General features: G+C 41.3%; 2 protein-coding genes across 5 annotated transcripts in view; both read left to right on the forward strand.

Annotated features, from left to right (window-relative positions):
* carnmt1 (carnosine N-methyltransferase 1) overlaps positions 1-7,026 on the forward strand; it is a 46,714-nt gene extending 39,688 nt beyond the window's left edge. Inside the window, exons 8-9 of one of the 3 annotated variants that reach the window (XR_007247270.2) lie at positions 310-2,550; positions 6,937-7,026. Coding sequence is in view for 1 of the 3 variants with exons in the window: in XM_048528295.2 (XP_048384252.1) it covers positions 310-450 (141 nt within the window). In the remaining 2 variants the exon portion in view is untranslated. Of the gene's footprint in view, positions 1-309; positions 4,385-6,936 lie in introns of those variants that run through there. The other 2 variants (XR_009445572.1, XM_048528295.2) reach the window with 2 other exon arrangements.
* Positions 7,027-16,659: 9,633 nt separating this feature from the next.
* On the forward strand, positions 16,660-25,157 carry LOC125450911 (uncharacterized protein C9orf40 homolog). 2 transcript variants are annotated; one of them, XR_007247176.2, is made up of 3 exons: positions 16,660-17,116; positions 23,592-23,846; positions 24,749-25,157. XR_007247176.2 is itself a non-coding variant. In XM_048527296.2 (2 exons), the coding sequence occupies exons 1-2, from the start codon at positions 16,772-16,774 to the stop codon at positions 23,766-23,768; spliced, it is 522 nt and encodes a 173-aa protein (XP_048383253.1). In that variant the 5' UTR covers positions 16,660-16,771; the 3' UTR covers positions 23,769-25,157. The 2 variants fall into 2 exon arrangements, 1 of the variants encoding a protein (XP_048383253.1); XM_048527296.2 differs by having other exon boundaries at positions 23,592-25,157.
* Positions 25,158-26,812: the final 1,655 nt, after the last annotated feature.

A 26,812-nucleotide genomic window follows, 5' to 3' on the forward strand; every position in this document is an offset into this window, starting at 1 on the left:
TTTCTCACTATTTCATTCATCCTTTTTTAATGTGTTCTCCAATTGCAATAAGAAAGAACTATGATAAAGCACGTTAACTTGTATAAATGCCTACAATCTTTAGGAAAATAATCTTTAAGAAAAGATGCATATAAAGTCATAGAATAAGAACAAACATTCAGCTTTTCTGCAGAAAAATAAGATGGTAAAATGGTAAATTCTGTTTTTCTAAGATATTTTTGTACTGCACCTTGAGGCATTTTTTCTTAACATTAAATTTAGAAATAATCCTGAACTGTGATTACATTAATCTGTTGTTTTCTCTTGCAGGTAGAAAAGAACTCTGTTCCATCAACATACACAGAAAATGATCAATCCATGTTAAAGTATCTTTATGATTGTGTCTTCTTTGTAGCCAGAAAACCTTTATCTCCACCATCTCTTAATGGTTTTCCACCAATGAACAGTTGAGAAAGGGAATGTTGACGTTTCCTGTAATAACAAGACTGCAGAATATAAAACTGGGAAAGAAGAGGAGTTACTTAGAGGTCTGGACAATCTGAATGATTCCAGAGACCGGCGTACTCTAATAGTGCCTTTTTCTTTTTAAATCGACTTCAGGAATTCTAAACTATCGAAGAGGTTTCCTTTTGGACATCTAGAAAAGTGCAATGAAGTAATGAATTATCCATATAATCGGCAAAAGGAGCAAAGTTAGAGAAGAGCAAAAGAAAAAATCTGATGTCTAACATTAATTTGCTAACTGTTGCAGTTATCAAGATGCCCTTTGTATGCAAAGTATTCCTGACTGTTTTATTCAGATATGAATGAACATGCAGTAACTAACTTCCCAGTGGCTATTAAGCCAATTTCTTTCCTCCATTCCATAATCTTCAATTATTTAATGGTGTCCTCCTCCCCATTACCCACGTGCTAACACAGGCACACTTACTCCATCTTGGCAAATTGGATAATTTTGTTGAACCGTCTCTGCATTTTGATATCTTTGATTTTGGGATATTAATGAACAGTTCTCAGTGGGCTTTGAGCTTGTTGAATGTGTGAAACTATTTTAGCTAGATATTTTGCAATTACAGCAGATGATGTTTTTCCACTTTAAATACGAATGGTGAAAAGGGGGAAATCACTGCATTTTGAATTAGATAGTAGGAATTCATTCTTTGCTGTGATTTAACTAAAAACAACTTTGTCATGCTGTCGTTGTACAATGTTGACAATGTGGCATTTGAATTGATGATTGACTCAATGCTGCTTGAATTCACAGTTACTGTAATTTATAACTCGTTAGCTGCCATTATTCTAATGAAAACAACTTGTCAGTATACCTATAATTAATTTACATGTTCAGTTTTGTTTCTCGTATAGAATCATTTTTAAAAATCTGTTGATAATGAAATGAATGATGTACGTATCCAGTTTGTCTTTGTTTGAAAAAGACTTGGCCTCTTTAACATCTGGCTTTGCATCATGCCAAAACAAACACCAAACTAGTGAAACTATTGTTACATACATTCTTTGTTCATTAATTCAATGACACGTATGTTCATTAATTGTTACTGGCAGCATTTGATAGAAAAGGCTTTGTATGAGGCCATGCCAAACATGCAGTTTGATTGCAAACACCTGACCATGATGCTCTGTACTAGCTTAAAAATGGCAAACAGAATAAAGCCATCCTCACCGCCATCATATTGATTGAAACACCCAGGCTGGAGGGTATTTCAAAACCATAAAAGTATTTTCAGATTATGTTAATAGCTCAAGCTTTTCACTCTTGTGCTCTCATGAAATCCATTGCTGTCTACGTATCATCCAACTTCTAAGTATTAAGCCTTAACTTGATGTTACAGATAGTATTTCACAGTCATGTAACAGTAAACATTGCCATTTGTAAATTACCTTGTTCATATGTTGCTGGACAGTGTTAAAAGTCCTGCATTATGACAGGATATTCTTGAGACTGTGTTGTGAATAAGAGTAGATATCAGTCACTACTGTGTATGTTCTGATTTCTCACGAATTCTGAGTTGAGTACAGTTTAATATCAATTGTCAGTGATTGGGCATTTTGTGTATAGTATGCAGGAATTTTCCCAAAATTTGTTTTTAAAAAAGTCTTGCACCCATAACTATCATTCCTGTGATACCAGGCTTTTTATATTGTTAGATGCATTTTAAATGGCATTGATTTACTATATTTGGCCCATAAAAATATTGATTGTAATAAAACAAAACTGAACTTTTAAGAAAATGTAATTAAAGACTTCCACAAGAGTATTTAGATTTTCTATTACCTCACTGGAAACTTAACTGGAGCTATTAACAGACCTTATTATAAATTCAACCATATATCCGAAAACACGTTGAAAGCAAAAGTCTTGAGATTAAAGAGAAAAGAAGCACAGATGTAGTGTATTGATGTGGACTATTTGCAGTCTCAATACCATCAAAATATAATTTAGTAATAGCTATAACTACTTTTTTATTGATAGGTACAAGTCTTTGAAGCTTGCTGTTTTAACCAAGGATCCTGAAGATGAAAAATTCTTAGGTGTAACAGCATTATTAGTTATTTTTATCTTGTTCAAATAAATCACCATACCGTCTGTTTTGCCAAAGATTTTCTAAATATCCTGAGTTTTTTTTTCCCCCTTATTTAAATGTTGGAAGCAATGCTAAATTTGGATTAAAAACTGTTGATCATTACCTCTTGTTTTACTGCACTAGAATAATGTATAAACCTTATTGGAGATGTATTTTATACTCAGATTGCTTTGTGCTTGATGAAAATTGATTAATGTTAACACCAGGGTTGATATTAAAACAATGTGATAAAAGAAAAATAATGCAGATCCTGGAAATCTGAAATACAGTATCTGTGGAGAGAGAAAAGCAGCTAACATTTCAAGTCAAATATAACTTCTTCAGAATGAAGTGTGATACTGGATTTGAAAGTTTTTTTCTCTCTTTACTTGCTGCCAGATCTGCTGAGTTTCTCCAGCACTTTCTGTTCTGATATCATAACAATAGTGTGGACCCATACATCAGTGACTGATTATAAAAAGTATTTATTCAGATTTACATTGTCTCCCCTCCTGTGCTTCTTGCATCATGCTATAAACAGGGACTTATTCCTGCTGTGGTGGGTCTGAGCTCATGCGTTAAGTTTTTTGCTGCAGTCTAAACAGCTAAACTTTAGTCCAGTTGCACATTGAAGTTACGTCCTCCTATCAACTATTCTTCCTAGCCTTTAGAAAAGCTATTAGCTAGCTGCTAGAGGTGTATTAAACTTACATATTTTGATTGTACTATAACATATCCTCACAATAATAGTAAACTTAGTGTGTGAGGAATTATGTACGTAAGTATATTTGTCACATTCATAATTGCAAGAGCCTCCCAGACTTTCCAAGTCTTTAGAGAGGTTATATTTAAACTTTTTAGACTCTTTTTGTTGGTGTTATTGATAGAAAAATATTATTAATTGTCTCACTAATTTTCCCAATTAGCCATTTCCATGATGTTACCATGTAGAACGTTTAGAACCACTATTAGCAGCCATGTTAAATTGATGGCATGCAGCTGAATACAATGATGCCCCACAAGTACATGGCATAAAGCTTAAGGAGCATATACTTGAAGTTTTAGGTGCAAGACTGAATCTGAATTTGTTCATTTATATATTAATTAAATTTTGTAGTTATTCAGTTAAAAATCTGATTGAATTGCAGCCATTCCTTTCACAAAGGTTGTGAAATAGTCTTTAAAAAAATGGCATTAACATGATCTCATATTGTCTGCTAATAGTTACAGAAATGTTTTGCCTTTTTTTCAAGGAATATACAGAAATAACATTACTTTTGTTTAATGTAAATAATGATAGTTTAGTGGTTTTCTCAGAGGTGCTGTTTAACTAATCTTAAATATGGATTTCATCCTCTGCCTTCAGAAATCAGTATTAGTCTGGATTACATTGTACCAAATTAAGTTAATGAATCTATTAGCAGTGTTGTTTTTTTTCATTTTATTTCAATGTGGAATAATGGTTTCAAAATGTCACATAGTTTAATAACTTATAATATATCTGGTTACTCTTTTGCCAGTGACAAGACCTGTACTAAAGGAGAGGCTAGAGTACACAAAGATCTGAATATCAATGCACACATAATAAACATAGATGCTGGAAATACTCAGCAGGTTCCAACCAATATGTATATTGTTGTGTACAGGATTGGGGAACTCAACATCTATGTTGGCCAATTCAAGAACTTGCTGAATTTCTGTGTTCTTAATTTGAATATAGTCCACACAAATGCACAGCATTAAAGAACGCATACTAGAGTTAGTTTCAGAGATAATGGGAACTGCAGATGCTGGAGAATTCCAAGATAATAAAATGTGAGGCTGGATGAACACAGCAGGCCAAGCAGCATCTCAGGAGCACAAAAGCTGACGTTTCGGGCCTTGACCCTTCTTCAGAGAGGGGGATGGGGAGAGGGAACTGGAATAAATAGGGAGAGAGGGGGAGGCGGACCGAAGATGGAGAGTAAAGAAGATAGGTGGAGAGAGTGTAGGTGGGGAGATAGGGAGGGGATAGGTCAGTCCAGGGAAGACGGACAGGTCAAGGAGGTGGGATGGGGTTAGTAGGTAGCTGGGGTGCGGCTTGGGGTGGGAGGAAGGGATGGGTGAGAGGAAGAACCGGTTAGGGAGGCAGAGACAGGTTGGACTGGTTGTGTGGTGCAGTGGGGGGAGGGGACGAACTGGGCTGGTTTAGGGATGCAGTAGGGGAAGGGGAGATTTTGAAACTGGTGAAGTCCACATTGATACCATATGGCTGCAGGGTTCCCAGGTGGAATATGAGTTGCTGTTCCTGCAACCTTCGGGTGGCATCATTGTGGCAGTGCAGGAGGCCCATGATGGACATGTCATCCAGAGAATAGGAGGGGGAATGGAAATGGTTTGCGACTGGGAGGTGCAGTTGTTTGTTGCGAACTGAGCGGAGGTGTTCTGCAAAGCGGTCCCCAAGCCTCCGCTTGGTTTCCCCAATGTAGAGGAAGCCGCACCGGGTACAGTGGATGCAGTATACCACATTGGCAGATGTGCAGGTGAACCTCTGCTTAATGTGGAATGTCATCTTGGGGCCTGGGATGGGGGTGAGGGAGGAGGTGTGGGGACAGGTGTAGCATTTCCTGCGGTTGCAGGGGAAGGTGGTGGGGTTGGAGGGCAGTGTGGAGCGAACAAGGGAGTCACGGAGAGAGTGGTCTCTCCGGAAAGCTGACAGGGGAGGGGATGGAAAAATGTCTTGGGTGGTGGGGTCGGATTGTAAATGGCGAATTCTCACACACCACCCTACCAACCTCCGGATACAACGCATTATCCTCCGACACTTCCGCCATTTACAATCCGACCCCACCACCCAAGACATTTTTCCATCCCCTCCCCTGTCAGCTTTCCGGAGAGACCACTCTCTCCGTGACTCCCTTGTTCGCTCCACACTGCCCTCCAACCCCACCACACCCGGCACCTTCCCCTGCAATCGCAGGAAATGCTACACCTGTCCCCACACCTCCTCCCTCACCCCCATCCCAGGCCCCAAGATGACATTCCACATTAAGCAGAGGTTCACCTGCACATCTGCCAATGTGGTATACTGCATCCACTGTACCCGGTGCGGCTACCTCTACATTGGGGAAACCAAGCTCCGCTCAGTTCGCAACAAACAACTGCACCTCCCAGTCGCAAACCATTTCCACTCCCCCTCCCATTCTCTAGATGACATGTCCATCATGGGCCTCCTGCACTGCCACAATGATGCCACCCGAAGGTTGCAGGAACAGCAACTCATATTCCGCCTGGGAACCCTGCAGCCATATGGTATCAATGTGGACTTCACCAGTTTCAAAATCTCCCCTTCCCCTACTGCATCCCTAAACCAGCCCAGTTCGACCACTCCCCCCACTGCATCCCAAAACCAGTCCAACCTGTCTCTGCCTCCCTAACCGGTTCTTCCTCTCACCCATCCCTTCCTCCCACCCCAAGCCGCACCCCCAGCTACCTACTAACCCCATCCCACCTCCTTGACCTGTCCGTCTTCCCTGGACTGACCTATCCCCTCCCTACCTCCCCACCTACACTCTCTCCACCTATCTTCTTTACTCTCCATCTTCGGTCCGCCTCCCCCTCTCTCCCTATTTATTCCAGTTCCCTCTCCCCATCCCCCTCTCTGATGAAGGGTCTAGGCCCGAAACGTCAGCTTTTGTGCTCCTGAGATGCTGCTTGGCCTGCTGTGTTCATCCAGCCTCACATTTTATTATCCTAGAGTTAGTTTCAACAGGTTTTTAAAGAAGATTCATGTCAGTTTAGCTTATTTGTGATTTTACAGCCTATCCCTGAACTTTTAATGCTCTGTATTCCACAAGGTTACTTTAAAAGTTGTACAGCCAGCAAAGCAAATTGCCAGAAACTTAAACATAACAAAACCAGTCATAATATAGTTAATGTCAGAATTGTCCTTTTACTATTAAATTTGCTGAAATTGCTCACCTTTATGAATGTAGCAACTGAAGTATAAAATATGGTTTACCATTTCCCATCGATGTTTATGATTGTCCCATTAGTACAAATAATGTTTACTTTGATTCAATATTAGGCCTGCCAGTATACTATTAAATATTAAACCTGTGATGATCACACAATCTTTTATCACTACAATAACCATACAGCACAAGAACAGAAAATAGATAATGCAGATTGAAACATCCTTTTATTTGAGTAATGTGTTTCCAGGAAAAATTATGAAAATAATGTTTGGTATTATTGTAACTATATTGTTTAAAATACTGGTACAATTTTTTTTAAAGTTGTTTTGGCTGTGTTCAGCAAAATATACAAACATTGCACCTGCAATTGTTGATGGCTTCCTTTCTTTTGCCCCTAGGTCCTTGTTTTATTTTCCCACAACAGACACAGAAAACAGTATTTGAACCGATATTTGAAAGGTATCAGCACAATACACATACCCAGTGAAGTAACTCCATTTCTGCAAAACAGTTTTACAAAATAAAATATTTTTTAATACCTTGCTAAAGTGGTTTCCTTTGTAAAATACTTTAAACTTAAATCAGAAATGGATTTCAAAGTTATAATTTTCTTATTTATCCACTCTTAGAATGAAAATAACTTGAATCTTTCTACAAAGGAAATTTCCATATGGTATCTTGATAACGATGTTCCTTAGTACCTTTTTTCAGTGTCGGTGTTCTGTCTCCAAATGGCATCTGATGCTACTCATGCTAGCTGCCAATTTGCAAAGAGCATTAGCTAAGAGGCAGGAAGCATCTGCTGGAACCATGTAGAATAGGCATATTATGACATATGTCAATGTATTATTTGACAACAGCACGGTCAGTATGAAGTTCAGTGTTCCAAATAATGACCTCTTAACTTTGCAATCCCATGAATAGATATGCAACTCCAGTTGCTCATTCATTAACAGCACCTTGCCTTCTGTCTTACTGCCACAATGCAAAAATGAAATCTATTCTAAAGTAAACATTCCAACCCAGATTTGCAAATCAAATCATCAAATTGAATGCAAATGTCAAATAATTTTCTTTAGCACCTCTCTCCCAGTTACTTGTGGCTTAGTTCAATGCTCCTTGGTAAGTCTAGTATAGCATGTGAATTGTGGCTCATCATCTTTGGAGAGTTTGCAGTGGTTTTGCAAGGCAGTCGTGAGCAACTCTGCCCTGAGAGGACATGGCTTCAGATTCACAATTAATACATGGCTATTAGTATGGTCTGGCTGGTTGATGGGTGACTTGCAATAGTGGAAATGTGAGAACGACATAGTGTAGTAGGTTTGTGCTTATCAAAACCATTGTCATTCCCCTTTCTGAGGGCTGCTTTATAAGTCATGAAGCCCTACACACCAATTTATACCTACATGCGTAGCTACAATGAAAAGCATTCAGATCTTGCATGAGAACTGCAATGTGTGGCAGCAGCTGTGCTGACATGACATTGGTTTGAGATTCACTACAACAGCCAGATGTTGGGTGTCTTTCAGTTGTGCTGTAATGGAAATGGAGACATTGACCATCACATTCCTACATTATGCAGATTTTTTACTCAAAAAAAAGTTAAATGTTAATAATGAGGGAAAATTTAGTACAAAAGAAAGTTAACCAGCATTATAAACAGTAAGTTTCTCTAAATTGTTTTGGAAAAAAGACATTTACAAAGTATTAGTTCTATTAAAAGAATCGGACTGCAGAATTAGTAATGAAGAAAGAAAGGGAAACCAAATTCATGGTAGAGAATGTAAATAACATCCCAGAACCAGTGATAAATCAGGAAGTTGAAATGGAGGATTTCCGAAAATTGCAATCAATTGAGATGCGATACTGAGTAAAATGTGGCAGCTGCATGCTGTCAAGTGCCCAGGCCCAAATAGGCTTCATTCTATGGTCTTAAAAGAAGTGACTAGTGAGATGGTTTACATATTGGTTTTAATTTTCCAAACTCCCTTCATTCAGGGATGGTCCCATTAGAAGAAAAAACACACGTAACACTTTTATTTAGAAAAGGGGAGGCAGAAAGTGGGAAACCACAAGCCAGTTAGCTTAACTTGTGTCATAAGGAAAATGTTAGAAGCTATTATTAATTAAGTTATAACGAGACACTTGAATAAGTTATTGTAACCAGGTAGATTTGGAAGGGAAGTCATGTTTGACCAATCTCCTGGAGTTCTTTAAGGAAATAACACATGACATGGACAAATGGGAACCAATGGATGCACTGTATTTAAATTTCAAGAAGATAAGGTGCCAAATCAAAAGTTAGTGCAGAAAATAAACCATGATTTAGAGGCATCAAATTAGCAAGAAGCAGTGCTGGGACCGCAACTGTTTAAAATTTATGCAAATGACTGAGGAAGGTATGGTTGCCAAATTTGTTGATGACATAAAGATAGGTAGGGAAATCATTTTTAAAGAGAACATAAGGAGGCTACAAAAAGATATAGGTAGATTAAATGGGTGCGCACTGATCTGTCAAATGGAGTATAATGTAGGAAAATGTGAAATTGTCCATTTTGACAGAAGAATGAAAGCATATGTTGAGAGATTGCAGAGATTTCTGATAGGGAATGGGGAATTATTTTTCATCAATATTGCAAGGTTAGTATGCAGGTACAGCAATTAATTTGAAAATCTGATAATTTGTTATTTATTGCACGATGAACTGAATACAAAAGGAGGGAGGTAATACTTCAGTTATATAGAGCACTGGTGGAGGTGCATCTGGTGTGCAATGTACACTATTGATCTGTTATTTAAGCAAGCGTGTAAATGCATTGGAGGCAACTCAGAGAAGGGTTATCGGGGTAGTACCTGAAATGAGAGTTACCTTATGAGAAAAGGTTAAAGAGGCTAGGTTTCTATTTACTGGTGTTTAGAAGAATAAGCAGCAACTTCATTTAAACTTATGGAATACTTGAGAATTTTGAGAGGGTAGATATCGAGAGATTATGCAGATGACTTTATCGGGTACATGGAATATTTCTTGTTCCAGTCCTGTTTGGGTCTATTCCCGCAGCTGTTCCTCCAGAACATTGCTGTATCAATGCAACACAGATTAACAAGGCCAGAGAAACTGGAATTAAGCACTGAGCTTTATCTCCTGTACTATTGGAAAATCAGAAGTCGTGCTAAACCTCTGTTGAATCTTCTACAAAGAAGAGGTATGACATTGGACTTGAAACATTAACCCTGTTCTTCTCTCTCCACAGACAATGTCTGAACTGTTGAGCTTCTCTAGCACTTTTTGTTTGTATTTCCAATATCAGCTGCAATTTGCTTTTATTGCTATATTGAATTTTGGTTGGAATATATATAGCTTACTGCATGTGTTTAAATATCACACACTTGGCACGATTACAAGCCTCACATCCACATCCAGTAGTGAGCATACAAAACCAGTCATTCAACAATGACACCTGCCTCATCACATCTGATCTACTGATACCCTTCTCTCACTCTTGTTAGATACCTCTAACGTAAGTATCTAGAACTTTTTTTATTCATTCACAGGATGAGAGCAACACTGGCTAGTCCAGTGTTTGTTGCCCATCCTTAATTACCCAGAGGGCTGTTAAGAGTCAACCACATTGCTACGGGTCTGGAGTCACATGTTGGCCAGACCAGAGAAAGGTGGTAGTTTTCTTCCCGAAAAGACATCAGTGAATGAGATTTTTGTTTTCCAACAATCGGCAATAGATTAGTCGTTATCATTAGACTCAATACCAGATATTTATTGAATTCAATCTTCCACCATTTATTGTAGCAGGATTTGAACCCAGATCCCCATAATGTTAACTCAGTGGCCGGATTAATCATTGAGCAACAATTCCACTTGGCCATTGCCTAGTGGGTGCTGGGACATTGAGTAAACTTAAGGAGGTGATAGACAGATTCTTAATTTGTAACAGTTAAAGGGATGGAGGAGAGCTGACAGGTCAGTGGAATGGAGGCCGAGATGAGATCAGCCATGATTGTAGCAAAGGGTGGTGCTGGCTCCAGGAGTTAAATTGCCACTCCTGCTTCACATTCTTATGTTCATCACCACCCTCCTACCCTTCCAACTCTTACTTTTCTATGATCTAGCTAGGCTGCACTCCTTGGGTATCTGAGAGGAGAAAGACACACAGGGAGTTTTGAAGTGAATGGCTTGGGATGAGGTTAATGAGGAAAACCATGGCCGCATATTTAAAGCATCTTCAGTGTGCTAATCAGAGGGATTGTAGGGTGACGAGGAAGTGGAATGTGAGAAAGTAGACTAGGTCGGATTAAATCATCATTGGTGATTTCAATCCCACCACCAGCTGTGGCCTCAATCATTTTGCTACAGTCCAAATGCTATTTCCTCAATCAAGTATAGGCAAAAAGCTTATTCCCCATAACTTAGTTACCACTACTTCCAGTTTGTGCCACCGTGGCAAACAAGAGTGAGAGAAGGGTATCAGTGGATCAGATGTGATGAGGCAGGTGTCATTGTTGAATGATTGGTTTTGTATGCTCACTACTGGATGTGGATGTGAGGCTTGTAATCGTGCCAAGTGTGTGATATTTAAACACATGCAGTAAGCTATATGTATTCCAACCAAAATTCAATACAGCAATAAAAGCAAATTGCAGCTTATATTGGAAATACAAACAAAAAGTGCTAGAGAAGCTCAACAGTTCAGACATTGTCTGTGGAGAGAGAAGAACAGGGTTAATGTTTCAAGTCCAATGTCATGCCTCTTCTTTGTAGAAGATTCAACAGAGGTTTAGCACGACTTCTGATTTTCCAATAGTACAGGAGATAAAGCTCAGTGCTTAGTTCCAGTTTCTCTGGCCTTGTCAATCTGTGTTGCATTGATACAGCAATGTTCTGGAGGAACAGCTGCGGGAATAGACCCAAACAGGACTGGAACAAGAAATATTCCATGTACCCGATAAAGTCATCTGCATAATTAGGACTGAACAGCCATAGCCATAACTTGGATCTGCAGAAAATAACTTTTTTTATTCACTCATGGGTCATGGGCATCGCTGGTTGGAAATCATTTATAGGCCATCCTAGTTGCCCTTCACTTGGGGAGGTGATGGACTTCAATCTGGAGATCCAGACAATGTTCTGGGGACCTGGGTTTGAATCCCACCACAGCGGATGTGGAATTTGTATTCAATATAATATCTGGAATTAAGAGTCGAATGATGACTGTGAATTGACTTTTGTGGGAAAAAATCCCATTTGGTCCACTAATGTCCTGTAGGGAAGGAAACTGCTATCTTTATTTGGCCTGGTCTCCATGTGACTCCAGACCCACAGCAATGTGGTTGACTCTTAACTGTCCTCTGGTCAGTTCGGCCTAGCCAGTGATGCCCTCATCCTGTGAAGGAATAAAGGGAAAATAATTGGGGGTGGTGAGCAGCTTTTTTGAATTGCTGTAAATTGAACCAGAATGCACTTAAGGAAGCAATGCCAGGATTTTGACCGAGCATTAGTGAAGGATCAGTGATATGTTTTCAAGTCAAAGTCATAAATGGCTTGGGGGGTGGGGAACTCATAGGTGCTCATACTCCTACATATCTGCTGTCCTTGTCCCTCTAGATGGAAGTGGTTATGAGTTTGGAAGGTGTTGCCTAAGGATCTTTGGTGAATTTCTGAAGTGCATTTTGTAGATAGTATACACTGCTGCTGCTGAGCATTGGTATTGGAGGGAATGGATATGGAGCTAATCAAATGGACTGCTTTGTTCTGGATGGTGTCAAGCTTCTTGAGTGTTGTTGGAGTTTCACACATCCAGGTAAGTGGGAATATTCCATCACACTCTTGACGTGCACTTTGTTCATGGTGAAAAGGCTATGGGGAGTCAGTGAGATACCACAGTATTCCTAGCCTTTGACCTGCCATTGTAGTTGCTGTGTTCATGTGCTGAGTCCAGCTGGGTTTCTGGTCAATGGTAACGCCAAGGATATTGATGGTAGAGTATTTAATGATGGTGATGCCATTGAATATCAAAACATGGTGCTTAGATTGTCTCTTATTGGAGATGGTCATCGACTGGCATTTGTGTAGCATGAATATTACTTGACACTTATCAGCCCAAGCCTGGATATTGTCCAGATTTGGTTGCATTTGAACATGGTCCAGTATCTGAGCTGTCATGAAAAGTGCTGAAGTAGCTGGAGATATTTGGGCTTAGGGCACTGCCCTGAGGAACTCTTGCAGAGATGTTCTGGAGCTGCAATGACTGACCTCAAACTATCACAACCATTTTCCTTTGTGCCCAATATTATTCCAACCAGTGGAGAGTTTTCCCCTGGTACCCATGGTTTCCCGTTTGAATCAAATGTGAGTGAATCAGATTTTCTGAAGATTGGAATCTATGATGCTGGGGACTACTGGAAGAGGCAGAGATGGATCATCCACTTTGAACTTACTGGCTGAAGATTGTTATGAATGCTTTAGCCTTAGTCTTTGCACTGGTGTGATGGGCTGTTCCATCATTGAGACTGTGATATTTATAGAACCTCATCCTCCTGTGAGTTATTTAATTGCCAACACTATTCAGCACTGGAAGTGGCAGGATTGCAGAGCTTAGATCTGATCCATTAGTTGTAAGATCGTGTGGATCTGCCTATCACATGCAGCTTATGCTGTTTGGCATGCAAGTCCTGTTTGGTGGCTTCACCAAGCTGATACTTCAGTTTTAGGTATGCCTGGTGCTGTTTCTGGTATGTTGTCCTACTCTTTCCACCAAACCAAGATTGATTCCCCTGGCTTTATGGTAATAGTTGCATGGGGATTTGCCATTTGTAAGGATCAACTTGGTGAAGCTATCAAACAGGGCTATTCACATGTCAAATAGCATAAGCAGCAAGTAATAGACAGATCTAAGCAATTTGCCAGACTATGAGGTTGCAGATTGTGCTGGAGTACAATTCTGCTGCTGTTGATACTCACAGCACCTCACAGATGCCCAGTCTTGAATTGCTAGATCTGTTTGAAGTCTATTCTATTTAGCATGATGATAGTTCTCACACACCACAATGGAGGGTATTCTCAATGTGAAGGCAAGGCTTCATCTCCACAAGGACTGTGCAGTGGTCACTCTTACAAATACTGTCATAAACAGGTGCATCTGCAGCCAGCAGATTGGTAAAGATGAGGTCAAGTATGTTTTTCCCTATTGTTGGTCCCCTCATCACCATCCAGTCCAACAGCTACGTACCTTAGGATCTGACCAGCAGTAGAGCTGCTACCGAGCCACTCTTAGTGATAGACATTGAAATCCCTCACCCAGAGTACATGCATCATCATTACTGCTGCTTTACTCTCTCTCTCGTTTGAAATTGGCAAAATTGATCATAACTGCAATTTCTAACTTCACTAGGTCTATCTCTGACTCCTTCCCGCCATTCCTCAATATCTCTGTCTCCATTTCAGGGGATAAGTCGGCTACCAATATCTATTATAAACTCCCATTGTTCTTCTGACTATATGTTTTCACTGCTTCCTGTTAATTCTCCCTGTTCCTCTATCTCCATTGCATCCATTTCGATAATGCCAACTCCCACAGGTGGGCCTCAGAAAATATCCACCTTTTACCTCAACCAAGGATTTCTTGTCACTGTGGTTGACAGAGCTCTTTACTGTGTCTGAGCCATTTCCTGCATTCCTACCTCACCCGTCATGTGACAATGACAGCGCCCCCTTGGTCCTCACATTCCAAGCCCACCAACCTCTGCATCCAAATGATTGTAAGTCACAATTTCTGCCACCTTCACTGAGATGCCATCACCAGACACGTATTCCCCTCCTCTCCCCTCCCTTGTCAGTATTCAGCAGGGACCTTTCGCTTTGGGACATCCTGGTCCTCTTCTCAATTCCCAACATCTTTCCAAACCCCCATGACACCTACCCATTCAGTTGAATATTTGCTCATTTACCTCCTCCCTCCTCATGATCCAAGGCCCCAGGCACACCTTCCAGGTGAAGCAACAATTTACCAGCACTTCACTCAATCTAGTCTACTGCATTTATTTGTTTGAACAGAATTTGGAGATGGGGCTGAAAACAATGGCTTCAGACTTCCCATTTTACATTTGGAGGAAATTTCTGCTAGTACTGGATTACAGATAAACAATCTGATGGAGGAATCAAGAGGGATGGTGATGAAATGGAACTGAGATCTATAGTTGTGTGTAGGCACTTTATGATCTTGCAGAATTAATCTTAAATTCAATCATTTCATTTCATAAGCCCTCCACCCTTTGGGTGCTGATGGTGATGGTGATTCTGCATTCCCATGACACCTCCTCTGGACCCATCTTTTCTTTATTTACCCCTCACTACCATCTCTATTTGCTTTTCACTATCAACCCTTTGACCTTTAATCTCACTTGCCGTCCAACCTACGCCAGATCTTCCCTTTGTTCTTTTCTACTCCCCTTCCCCAAGCAGGAGGCATTGACGATCTACAAGCAAGTAGAACCCGGTGAATATCTAGAAGCATGGCTTTCACAGCTCTGGGAGGAGCTTTTCAGTTTCATTCACTAAGACCAAATAACTACAGGAGGATCTGAGATAACAAGGCTTAGAGCTGGATGAACACAGCAGGCCAAGCAGCATCAAAGGAGCAGGAAGGCTGACGTTTCGGGCCAAGACTCTTCTTCAGAAATTTCTTGTTATCTCAGATTCTCCAGGATCTGCAGTTCCTACTGTCTCTACTACAGGAGGATGTTTCTTGAATGTCTTTTATTTATTCATTTTAGGAGATACTGGGTTGCCCCAGTCTCAACAAACAATCAATGATCTCATGCAAATGAAATTTCATCAGGCACAACTAATAAAATCCAAATTATAAAAAAAACAGGATAACAATAATAATTTGAATAAAGACACACACATATTGCTGTTGTGTGAAGCATGACACTGCACATTCTGGAAATCTCAAACAAACACAGAGAATGCTGTGAAATTCTGAAGAAGAGTCGTTTTGGACTCAAAATTTAAACTTTGTTCCTGTCTCTCTACAGTTGCTGCCAGATCTGCTAAATTTTTCCAGTACTTCTTGTATTTGACCCACGTTCCTGTTGTCCCACAAAGTACTTTGTTCTATTTCTATTGAAAGATAATAGAAAATAGTGGGTACGGTTCTAAAAGGAATGCTGAAGCAAAAGCACCTAGGTATATTTAGGCACACAGGTCATTGAAGGCAGCATGACAGGTGTAGCATATAGCCTTATTAAAAGGCGCATGGAGTACAAGAGCAAGATGATATTGAAACGTTACAAAAGACACTCGTTAGACCTCATTTGGAATACGTGTACAGTTGTGGATGCCACACGCTTAAAAAGATAATTCATTTGAGAAAGTGAAAATCAATTTACAATAAATGGTTCCAGGAAAGAGAAACTTCAGTTATGAGGATAGGTTGAAGAAGTGGGAACAGTCGTCCTTGGAGAGGAGAAGGCTCAGAAGAGATTTAGCAGAGGTTTTCAAAATTATGAGCTGGTTGGATAGATTAAATAGGGGGAAGATGTTCCTGCTTGTAAAAGGAAAATAGGGTATTGTTTAAAGTGATGTGTGTACAAACCAAAAGTGATGTGTGAAAAAAAACGTTTTCGTTGCATGGAAATGTGGTGGAAGCAGGTTCAACAGAGGCATTCAAGAGGGTACTGAGTGATTATTTCAAAAGACATGATGATCAAAAGACTTGGGACAAGATTGGTACTAAGCAATAGAAGTGGAACAGGCACAATGGGCCAAACTGGCTCCTGTTATAATGCAACAAACTGTGATCCTTCTGCAGTGCCAAATGGACCACAGCAAAGCCAGTTAAGGGAGACTGCAGCCACAAACCCCCCTTTATTGTCTTATGCCTTATCCCGACCTCAGCGCCAGGGGGCCCAGTTCCAAGTCCCACCTGCTCCAGAGGTGTGTAATAACATCTGTCAGTAGGCTGAGTAGAAAATACCTCGTCAAATGAAAAAAAAACCCGGACCAGTGCCTGGCCACTTCCTTAATCAATAACTGATCTCTTCGACATTTGCTTCACTATTATCCTGCGATTTGAGCCTCCGGTCTGTTGGGGGCGTTTTATTTTAATTTACCGTAACGGGTGGCAAATCCTGTCTTGTGCGGCTGCGACAGCAGCAGAAGGTAGGAAGGGTTTGCAGTTGGCGCCTCAGCAGGACAGCACCAGAGAGTCGGAGCGGCTGATGTCGAAGAGGAAAGCGGAGGAGACTCTGTGTTGCCGGCCCGGCAAGCGTTTCGTTTCCCTGCTGCTGGAGCGCAAGAGGAGCGTGTGGCCCCCGGCGCCGAGTCCGCAGGCAGGCGCCAAGAGGAAGCTGCTGGAGGAGCCTCTGCTCGAGCCGCACTGCAAGAGGCCCGGGAGCGCGGCCGGCGGCGGGATCGCGCGGCCCGGACACGCGGACAGCGCGAGCGGAGCGGGGCACGTGGCCGCACCCGGGAACGGCGGGAGCGCGAGCGGCGGGGGCCAGGGGCGGCCCGCTCGCGACCCCACTCCCGGCTGCAGAACGTCTCGCCTGACCGGGATTGCACAGGTAAAGGCAGCAATTGCTCACCTCAGTGTGCGTGCGTGAGCTGCAACGCTCAGTCACTTTTACAGACGTTCATTCACAGAGACCTTCCAAGTGTGCATTGCCCATTTCACTGCCTCCATGGTCCTTTAGATACCTCTGGGTCCAACCAGAAAGCTGTCATTTAAAAAGAACGCGTGCGCCCCTTTTATAAGGACAATTGCAAATACACTCCCAAAAAAACTTTCGAAGAAGTATAGCCAGATCAAAATTCCTCAATGACTATCCAAGAGGAGTTGTGGACTCTGAACAGAGACATACTTTCTATGCCAGGGTAACCTGTATCTTCATGACTATAGACAAAATGTGAGGCTGGATGAACACAGCAGGCCCAGCAGCATCTCAGGAGCACAAAAGCTGACGTTTCGGGCCTAGACCCTTCATCAGAGAGGGGGATGGGGTGAGGGTTCTGGAATAAATAGGGAGAGAGGGGGAGGCGGACCAAAGATGGAGAGAAAAGAAGATAGGTGGAGAGGAGAGTATAGGTGGGGTGGTAGGGAGGGGACAGGTAAGTCCAGGGAAGATGGACAGGTCAAGGAGGTGGGATGAGGTTAGTAGGTAGGAGATGGAGGTGCGGCTTGGGGTGGGAGGAAGGGATGGGTGAGAGGAAGAACAGGTTAGGGAGGCAGAGACAGCTTGGACTGGTTTTGGGATGCAGTGGGTGGAGGGGAAGAGCTGGGCTGGTTGTGTGGTGCAGTGGGGGGAGGGGACGAACTGGGCTGGTTTTGGGATGCGGTGGGAGAAGGGGAGATTTTGAAGCTGGTGAAGTCCACATTGATACCATTGGGCTACAGGGTTCCCAAGCGTGACTATACGTGGATTCAAGGCTATACGTGCTGTTGAAAGGACAGACATGGGCAGAGGGGATGGTGTGACCCTTTTGGTGAGGAATGATATTCAGTCCCTTGTGAGGAGGGGACATAGAATCAGGAGATGTAGAGTCAGTATGGATAGAGCTGAGAAATCCTAGGGGTAGGAAGACCCTAATGGGAGTTATCTACAGGCCCCCAAACAATAGTCAGGATGTAGGGTACAAGTTGAATCAAGAGTTGAAATTGGCATGTCGCAAAAATATCACTATGGTTGTTATGGGAGATTTCAACATGCGGGTAGACTGGGATAATCAGGATGGTACTGGACCCCAAGAAAGGGAGTTTGTGGAGTGCCTCCGAGATGGATTCTTAGAACAGCTTGTTCTGGAGCCTACCAGGGAGGAGGCAATTCTGGATCTGGTGTTGTGCAACGAACCGGATTTGATCAGGGACCTCAAAGTAAAGGAGCCATTAGGAGGTAGTGACCATAATATGATAAGTTTTAATCTGCAGTCTGAGAGGGAGAAGGGAGAATCAGAAGTGTCAGTATTGCAGTTGAATAAAGGGAACTATGGAGCTATGAGGGAGGAGCTGGCCAAAGTTCAATGGTACAATACCCTGGCAGGGATGGCAGTGGAACAACAATGGCAGGTATTTCTGGATATAATGCAGAAGGTGCAGGATCAGTTCATACCAAAGAGGAAGAAAGATCCCAAGGGGAGGTAGGGGCAGCCGTGGCTGACAAGGGAAGTTAAGGACTGTATAAAGATAAAAGAGAAGTATAATATAGCAAAGATGAGCGGGAAGCCAGAGGACTGAGAAGCTTTTAAAGAGCAACAGAAGATAACTAAAAAGGCAATACACAGAGAAAAAATGAGGTACGAAGGAAAACTGGCCAGAAATATAAAAGAGGACAGTGAAAGCTTTTTTAGGTATGTGAAAAGGGAAAAAAAATGGTTAAGACTAAAATTGGGCCCTTGAAGTCAGAAACGGGTGAATTTATTATGGGGAACAAGGGAATGGCAGAAGAGTTGAATAGGTACTTTGGATCTGTCTTCACTAGGGAAGACAGAAGCAATCTCCCAGATGTAATAGTGGCTGAAGGACCTAGAGTAATGGACGAACTGAAGGGAATTTATATTAGGCAGGAAATGGTGTTGGATAGACTGTTAGGTCTGAAGGCTGATAAGTTCCTGGGACCTGATGGTCTGCATCCCAGGGTACTTAAGGAGGTGGCTCTAGAAATCGTGGACGCATTGATAATCATTTTCCAATGTTCAAGAGATTCAGGCTCAGTTCCTGCGGATTGGAGGGTGGCTAATGTTGTCTCACTTTTCAAGAAAGGAGGGAGAGAGAAAACAGGAAATTATAGACTGGTTAGCCTGACGTCAGTGGTGGGAAAGATGCCGGAGTCAATTATAAAAGATGAAATTACAACTCATTTGGATAGCAGTAACAGGATAGGTCATAGTCAGCATGGCTTTACGAAGAGGAAATCGTGCTTGATTAATCTTCTGGAATTTTTTGAGAATGTATCTATGAAGATGGACAAGGGAGAACCAGTGGATGTAGTGTCCCTGGATTTTCAGAAGGCCTTTGATAAAGTCCCATGTAGGAGATTGGTGAGCAAAATTAGGGCACATGGTACTGGGGGCAAAACACTGACTTGGTTTGAAAATTGGCTGGCTGACAGGGAGCAAAGACTAGTGATAAACGGGTCCCTTTCAGAATGGCAGGCGGTGACCAGTGGGGTACCACAAGGTTCGGTGCTGGGACCGCAACTGCTTACAATATACATTAATGATATAGACGAATGCATTAAAAGTAATATTAGCAAATTTGCTGATGACACAAAGCTGGATGGCACGGTGAAATGTGAGGAGGATGTTATGAGAATACAGGGTGACTTGGACAGGCTAGGTGAGTGGATGGATGCATGGCAGATGCAGTTTAATATGGATAAATGTGCGGTTATCCACTTTGGTGGCAAGAGGAGGAAGGCAGATTACTATCTAAATGGAGTCAAGTTAGGTAAAGGGGGAGTACAACAAGATCTAGGTGTTCTTGTACATCAGTCAGTGAAAGCAAGCATGCAGGTACAGCAGGCAGTGAAGAAAGCTAATGGCATGTTGGCCTTCACCACAAGAGGAATTGACTATAGGAGCAAAGAGGTCCTTCTGCAGCTATACAGGACCCTGGTGAGTCCGCATCTGGAGTACTGTGTGCAGTTTAGGTCTCCAAATTTGAGGAAGGATATTCTTGCTATTGAGGGAGTGCAGCGTAGGTTCACGAGGTCAATTCTCGGAATGGCAGGACTATCATATGTTGAAAGATTAGAGCGACTGGGCTTGTATACACTTGAGTTTAGAAGGATGAGAGGGGATCTGATTGAGACATATCAGATTATTAAGGGATTGGACACTCTGGAGGCAGGAAGCATGTTTCCGCTGATGGGTGAGTCCAGAACCAGAGGACACAGTTTAAAAATAAGCGGTAGGCCATTTAGAACAGAGTTGAGGAAAAACGTTTTCACCCAGAGAGTGGTGGATATATGGAATGCTCTGCCCCGGAAGGTAGTGGAGGCCAACTCTCTGGATACTTTCAAGAAAGAGATGGATAGAGCTCTTAAAGATAGTGGAATCAAGGGTTATGGGGATAAGGCAGGAACAGGATACTGATTGTGGATGATCAGCCATGATCATAATGAATGGTGGTGCTGGCTCGAGGAGCCGAATTGCCGCCTACTGTACCTGTTGTCTATTGACTTTGAATATGCTTCATGCTAACATGACCGTCAAGTAAAGGGACCCAAGATTTGTTCATTGACGTGTGCAGGAGAGAATGCATGCTAAAAAGTGCAAGGTCACTATAGTGAAACAGTTTCATAGGAGTACCAGCGTGCTAAACAGTGAAAGTAGCACTTTATAAACCAAAGATAATCCTTTAATCAGTGGATCTGGTTAAAGATTTGCAGCCTGCCGCATCCAGTCACTAATATTGGTATAATTACCAAAGCTTCATGAGCATTTGCACCCATAATGATGGCAGACCCAGCATGCCTGTTTGAAAGGCTGTTTTTTAAACCATCTTTAGCTAGTACTGTCAAGTAAACGATTCATTTTGTCTGCCTCCTGAGGTGCCAGTTTTCAGCCAGCTTACTCCGTACAATATCAAGTAAAGTCACCACAGTCCAGACCATAGGACTGCTCCGTCATAGAGAGACACACATCTGGTGGTGATTTATCCCAAGGGCTACCGCACCTCAGACAAGAGGGAGAGGTTGAGAAGTAGAGTCCTTCGAGGTGATCTCTGCTGCTGTAGGAATTGAACTCATGCTTTTGGGTGTCATATTGCTTTGCAAACTAACCATCCAGCCAACTGAGCTAAACTGACAAGATAGCTTAGTTTACTGGATAAAGCAAAACTGAGCCCTGACAACAATCATGAGTGTACTACTGAGGACTTGTGCTCCAGGTCTAGTTACACATTTAGCTGAGCTATTCCAGTACAGTTAAAATGCTGGCATTTACCCAATAATATGAAAAATCACACCAAAAAACAGAAGCCAGCAGATACCCTTACAAAGGGCCAGTTATTATCTTATCAGTCTCTTTTCAGCAACAATCACCACTGGTATGATTATGTTATCTGCTCACTAATATTCAAGTAGGGTGTCCTCAAAACTGCTCAGTCTGACATCATTATAGCCAATAGATGTAGGAGCTAAATTCTCAAGGTGAGCCGAGTGACTGCCTTTAACATCAAGGAATCATTAAACAGTGTGGCGCCAGGGAGCCCTTTCAGATTTGAGCACAGTGGGTTTGTGATTGGGGATTGGAGGCAAACTGGCCTTTGGTTGGAGTCATATCTAGGGAGGTGATTGTGGTTGTTTGAAGTGAATCATCTTTTTTCAGCCCTAGTACATCACTGCAGGAATTCTTTGGGATAGAGTCCTAGGTCCATTGACTTTAGCTGCTTCACTAGTGACGTTCCCAGCAATGTAATGTCCAAATAGGGGATGTTTGTCGGTGATTTTGTGTTCAGTTTCGTTTACAACTGTAGCAAGACTTGCAATATTCAGGCTGGGACTGCAAAATGACAGGTGTGCTACCATAATGTGAGACAATGATCATCTTCAACTATCCCATTTAATGACGTTAAATTGTATTTTATGCTGAAACACATTTGCAGTGCGAAGGCTGAATTGCAGTTAAACTCGCATCATATGAATTTTATGACTAGTTAAACCCATGGAATCATTTGTCAATCATGTTATAATAAAGTATACAAATAAATTCAGGTGAGGGAGAATTGGTGGATGGGATTAAAAGAAGGAATATTCAGAATATTTTTAAAGTTAAACTAATGTCAAATTCCTACAATGTACATGCACAATTCATTGCCATTGCTGAGTCCCCTACCAAATTCTGGTAGAACTAGAAACTAAACTGAACCAGCCGTAAAGTATTGTGGCTTTGATCAGGTCAGACATTGGGAATTCTGGAATGATTAATTCCCCCGAATCCTCAAGGCCTATCCTATAGATCTGTTATCTATAAGGTGCTTGTTAGAAGGATGATGGAATACTCCTTGTATGCAACTCCAAGATGTTAAATGTCACCCATCAAAAAAGAGCTCGCTTGATGGACACTCCTTCCTCCGCTGCGTACTATCTACAGGATGCACTGCACCAGCTTTCCAAGGATCATTCAACAAACTCTTTTGAATGACTTGTAGCACCTAGAAGAAAATAGCATGTGTATGGGAGCATCACAATCTTGAAGCTCCACTGAAACTACACAGCAACTTGAATCGGGGCTATACTGCCACTTCTTTCATTGTTACTGGTTTGAAAGTCTGGAACTTGTTAACTGACATTACTGTAGGTATATGTACTCTCATGACAAGAACTGCGTTCAAGAAGATTGCTCACCATGACTGTTTGAAAGACACTGAGGAATGGGCAGGCTTTGTCAGTGACACGGACATCCTCTGACTTAATTATAAAGTTTTGGTGTGAGGCTTCCTTAGTGCTGAAACCCTGAACTCTGGAGTTAACCTTCTAAAGCATGTGTCCCTCTCTTTCCCTTAAAACCTACCTTAGTTACCAAATGTTTAATAATTTGCTGTGATATTTACTTATCTGACTGATTGTCAAATTTTGTTTAATAACATTTCTGCGAAGTTCTTCGTGGTATTTAACTACGTTAAAGATGCTGTGTTAATGTAGCTTGCAGATATTCACATCTCCAAATGAATTTTGTGTTTACAAGGGTGACATCGTAGCTCAGTGGTTAGAACTGCTGCCTCACAGCTCCAGGGACCTGGGTTTGAATCTACCCTTGGGTGACTGTGGAGTTTGCATGTTCTCCCTGTGACTGTGCGGGTTTTCTCTGAGAGTTCTGGTTTCCTCCCGCAGTTCAAAAATGTGCATGTTAGGTGATTGGCCGTGCTGAGTTGGGTGGAATAGCCATGGGAAATGTGACGTTACTGGGAGGGGTCAGTATGGGCTCAATGAACTGGATGGCCTGCTCCCAGACTGTAGTGATTCTATGATTTGGGTGGCTGATGATTTGTACTTCTTCAATGACACTGATTTAAAATAATTTTTATTATTTCCCTTCTAGAATGCACCTTGGGATGAAGTATCTTGTCAATACAACTCTTTTCAGTTCTGGAGAGTTCAGTTGCCTCCTGTTGACTTGACTGAGATTGAGGATTTCAGACAGCCGAAGATAACTGAAGAAATGAATTGTGAAGATCCAGATGAGTCAGGAGAAATAGAGATGGAGCTGCAAAACTGAGATTGTCGTAAAAAATTATGATTGCATCTTTTGAAATAAATGATAGGGCTAGGATATATCCTGGAAGAAGGGAGAAAGGTGCAGTGCATCCTTAGTTTTTCTAAAAATGCTGATTGTTGCAAGTGATCTATATTTCCTGCATTCTTCTTATAGCTTGTTTGGGGAGAACATTAAAGGTGCACAAGCTTTCAAAATTACCAGGCTGTTCAAAAATGCAGGGATGCCGTTCAATAAAATTGTAAACTAATGTGTAATTGGTTATCTGAGTTGAAATAATCTACTTACTCCAGAGCCAACGGATGTCCTGTAAATGGACAAGCCGCAGATTTAATATGGAATTCAAACTGTTGATAGGATTTAGGTTGTCTAATTGTGATTATTGGTTCATGACAGCTCATACAGTCATGCTAAATGTAATATTACAGTTATAAAGTTATAGTTGGATGTCCAAGAATACTTAAGTTTGTTCATGTTCTTTAGTAATATTAATGTAAAATGTGCAATTTATGATTTTTTTAAAAAGTTTACTCCTCTTCCTCTTTAAAGGTATTGATCATGTTTGGATGCAATTTCATTCATACTGCACTGGCATCCTGCAGTATCTCATCCAAATGGCCAGCCTTCAAGTGTGAATTTTGAATTTTTGAATTATTGAGAGTAATACAAAAAGTGTCAATGTGTACTTGAAATGCTCTCCTGAGCTGCTAGTGGGGAAAAAAAGCAAACAATGGCTGAAATCGTTAGTCTTAACTGTGAGAATCATAACCGATTTGTACTGTTTCGATGCTGTTGGACTTCCTCTGAGTTTATTTGTTAACCAAAAAAAAATTGCTTTTGAAGCGATTTGTCTGTGTAACATTGACCTCGATGCAGGCAGCCTGCTTTTGTGATCAAAATGTAACTAAGTAACAAAGACTAGCAAGTGAGAGCAAAAGAGGGAAGGTAATACAAACTAATTAAACTCTCTTTTCTCTCCACAGATGCTGCCAGACCTGCTGAGTTTCTCCTGCAATTACTGCTTTTGTTCATAACCCAAGTAGCTTTTTTTGAAAAAATTCAAGTTTATGCATTAGGTTTTAAGGGTTAATACATTAATAATAGGTCTGTTAAACATTTGAGTAGCTATGTCATTTCAAATTCTTTTATTGTAAGTGAAAGTAATGAAACTAGTTGATGCAGGTAGACAAAGTTTGCCTGAATTTGCCCATGGTAATGGGATCTAAACTCTTCAATATGACTAAACAATTAGTGAGTTTATTGTTTTGCATGGTGATTTTCCCAATAACCCGGACCTGACTGATCTCAAATGAGAAAGAAACCTAGGGAGAGTACTTTGTTATTTGCAAGATATCAAAGTGTGTAGCTGGATGAACACAACGGGCCAAGCAGCATCTCGGGAGCACGAAAGCTGACGTTTCGGGCCTAGACCCTTCATCGGAGAGGGTTCTGAAATAAATAGGGAGAGAGGGGGAGGCAGACCGAAGATCTTCGGTCTGCCTCCCCCTCTCTCCCTATTTATTTCAGAACCCTCTCCCCATCCCCCTCTCTGATGAAGGGTCTAGGCCCGAAACGTCAGCTTTCGTGCTCCTGAGATGCTGCTTGGCCCGTTGTGTTCATCCAGCTTCACACTTTGATATCTTGGATTCTCCAGCATCTGCAGTTCCCATTATGTCTGTTATTTGCAGACTGGTATTGTATTGTTGTGCAGCTTACTTAATTGGGAATCTGCTGTTTGAGTCCAAAGGAAACATGGGCTTCATGATTTTGGTGTTCCCAAGAACTCCTCGAGTGGGCCACTGTGAACTCAATGGGCTGAATGGCCTACTTCCACACTTGAGGGATTCTCTGATTCTTTCTAATGATTTGAATGGCTGAGTTATTTTGGAAAAGATGAAAGTAGATTCTTCACCGAAGCCTGGACTTTACTGATCCTACCTGATGTGCATGAAGTGCTTGATGTCATTGGAGTGAGTTAACAAACATGAAGATTGTATCAAAGACATCCACCTGGGTAAGAAAATTCAGATTTAAAAGAAAATGGAGTTTTCATGAGGCTATTGTTTTACATTCCAAAACAGATTATTTGAACAAAAATGTATCTCAAGATGGTTCTGTCCCCCTAATTTAGTCGTGCAGACTGAAACCAAACCTGGTTATCGTGGATGAATTGTATTTTAACCTTACATAATAGGCGTATACTTAGTTATTTTGCCAAAATGTTTAAGATTATTAGTTAACTAGAGAGTTTAAATGGGTTGTGCATGAGTAAATTTAACATCAATTGTTTTCATTTTTCAGAATCCACTAAATAGTGTTATACCAGCCGTTCAGGCACAAGTATGACACGTGGAATTCAAGTTCTAGGAGTATCTCTTTTGTTTTTACTCGCCAAAATACTCTTTTTTTCTCTTTTCCCTGCTTCCATTTTTCTACTGTGGCACCCTCCCCCCGCCCCGGGCTTGTGTTTTGTCTGGTTAAGGGAAGAGGGCTGTTGGCGTGACGTCTTCATCGTTGTAACTTCTGACAACTGCAGTTTAAAGTGTTACTTCTCTCCCTGTTTCTGGGATTGAGAAAATGGGTAATATCCTTATGAGCCAGGGTAGTTACCCATGCAATCCTAAGTCATTAGACACTTAGTTCAGTTTAGTTCTGAATTTATTTTGATGCTAAATGAGTTAACACTTTCTGGGCAGAAGGATGGTAATGCATATTTTATCACTGACATAAAATTGGACAGTTGCTGTTACTGTTGCTCCCTGAACATTCGCAATTGTCGTTGCTATTTCTGGTGGTTTCCATTTCTGAACAGTGTGAAAGTCTTGCTTATTATGGCTAACTTGAATTTTTTTTGGTTGAAGGAAATGGGTAATATTTGTTGAGCAGCATGGAAATAAATCCTGAGTATGACAGGGTAAGTTTTGTTTTGGAGTTAGAGATGTTGAAATCCGTAATGAGTATGTAGTCTTTATTTTCCTTTTACTTGCTAATGTCTGAGCTTCCACACTTTTTTAATGAACTGCTGATTTGATATTTCAGTTGTGAAT

This window comes from Stegostoma tigrinum, chromosome 3, assembly GCF_030684315.1.
Source record: "Stegostoma tigrinum isolate sSteTig4 chromosome 3, sSteTig4.hap1, whole genome shotgun sequence".
NCBI lineage: Eukaryota > Metazoa > Chordata > Chondrichthyes > Orectolobiformes > Stegostomatidae > Stegostoma > Stegostoma tigrinum.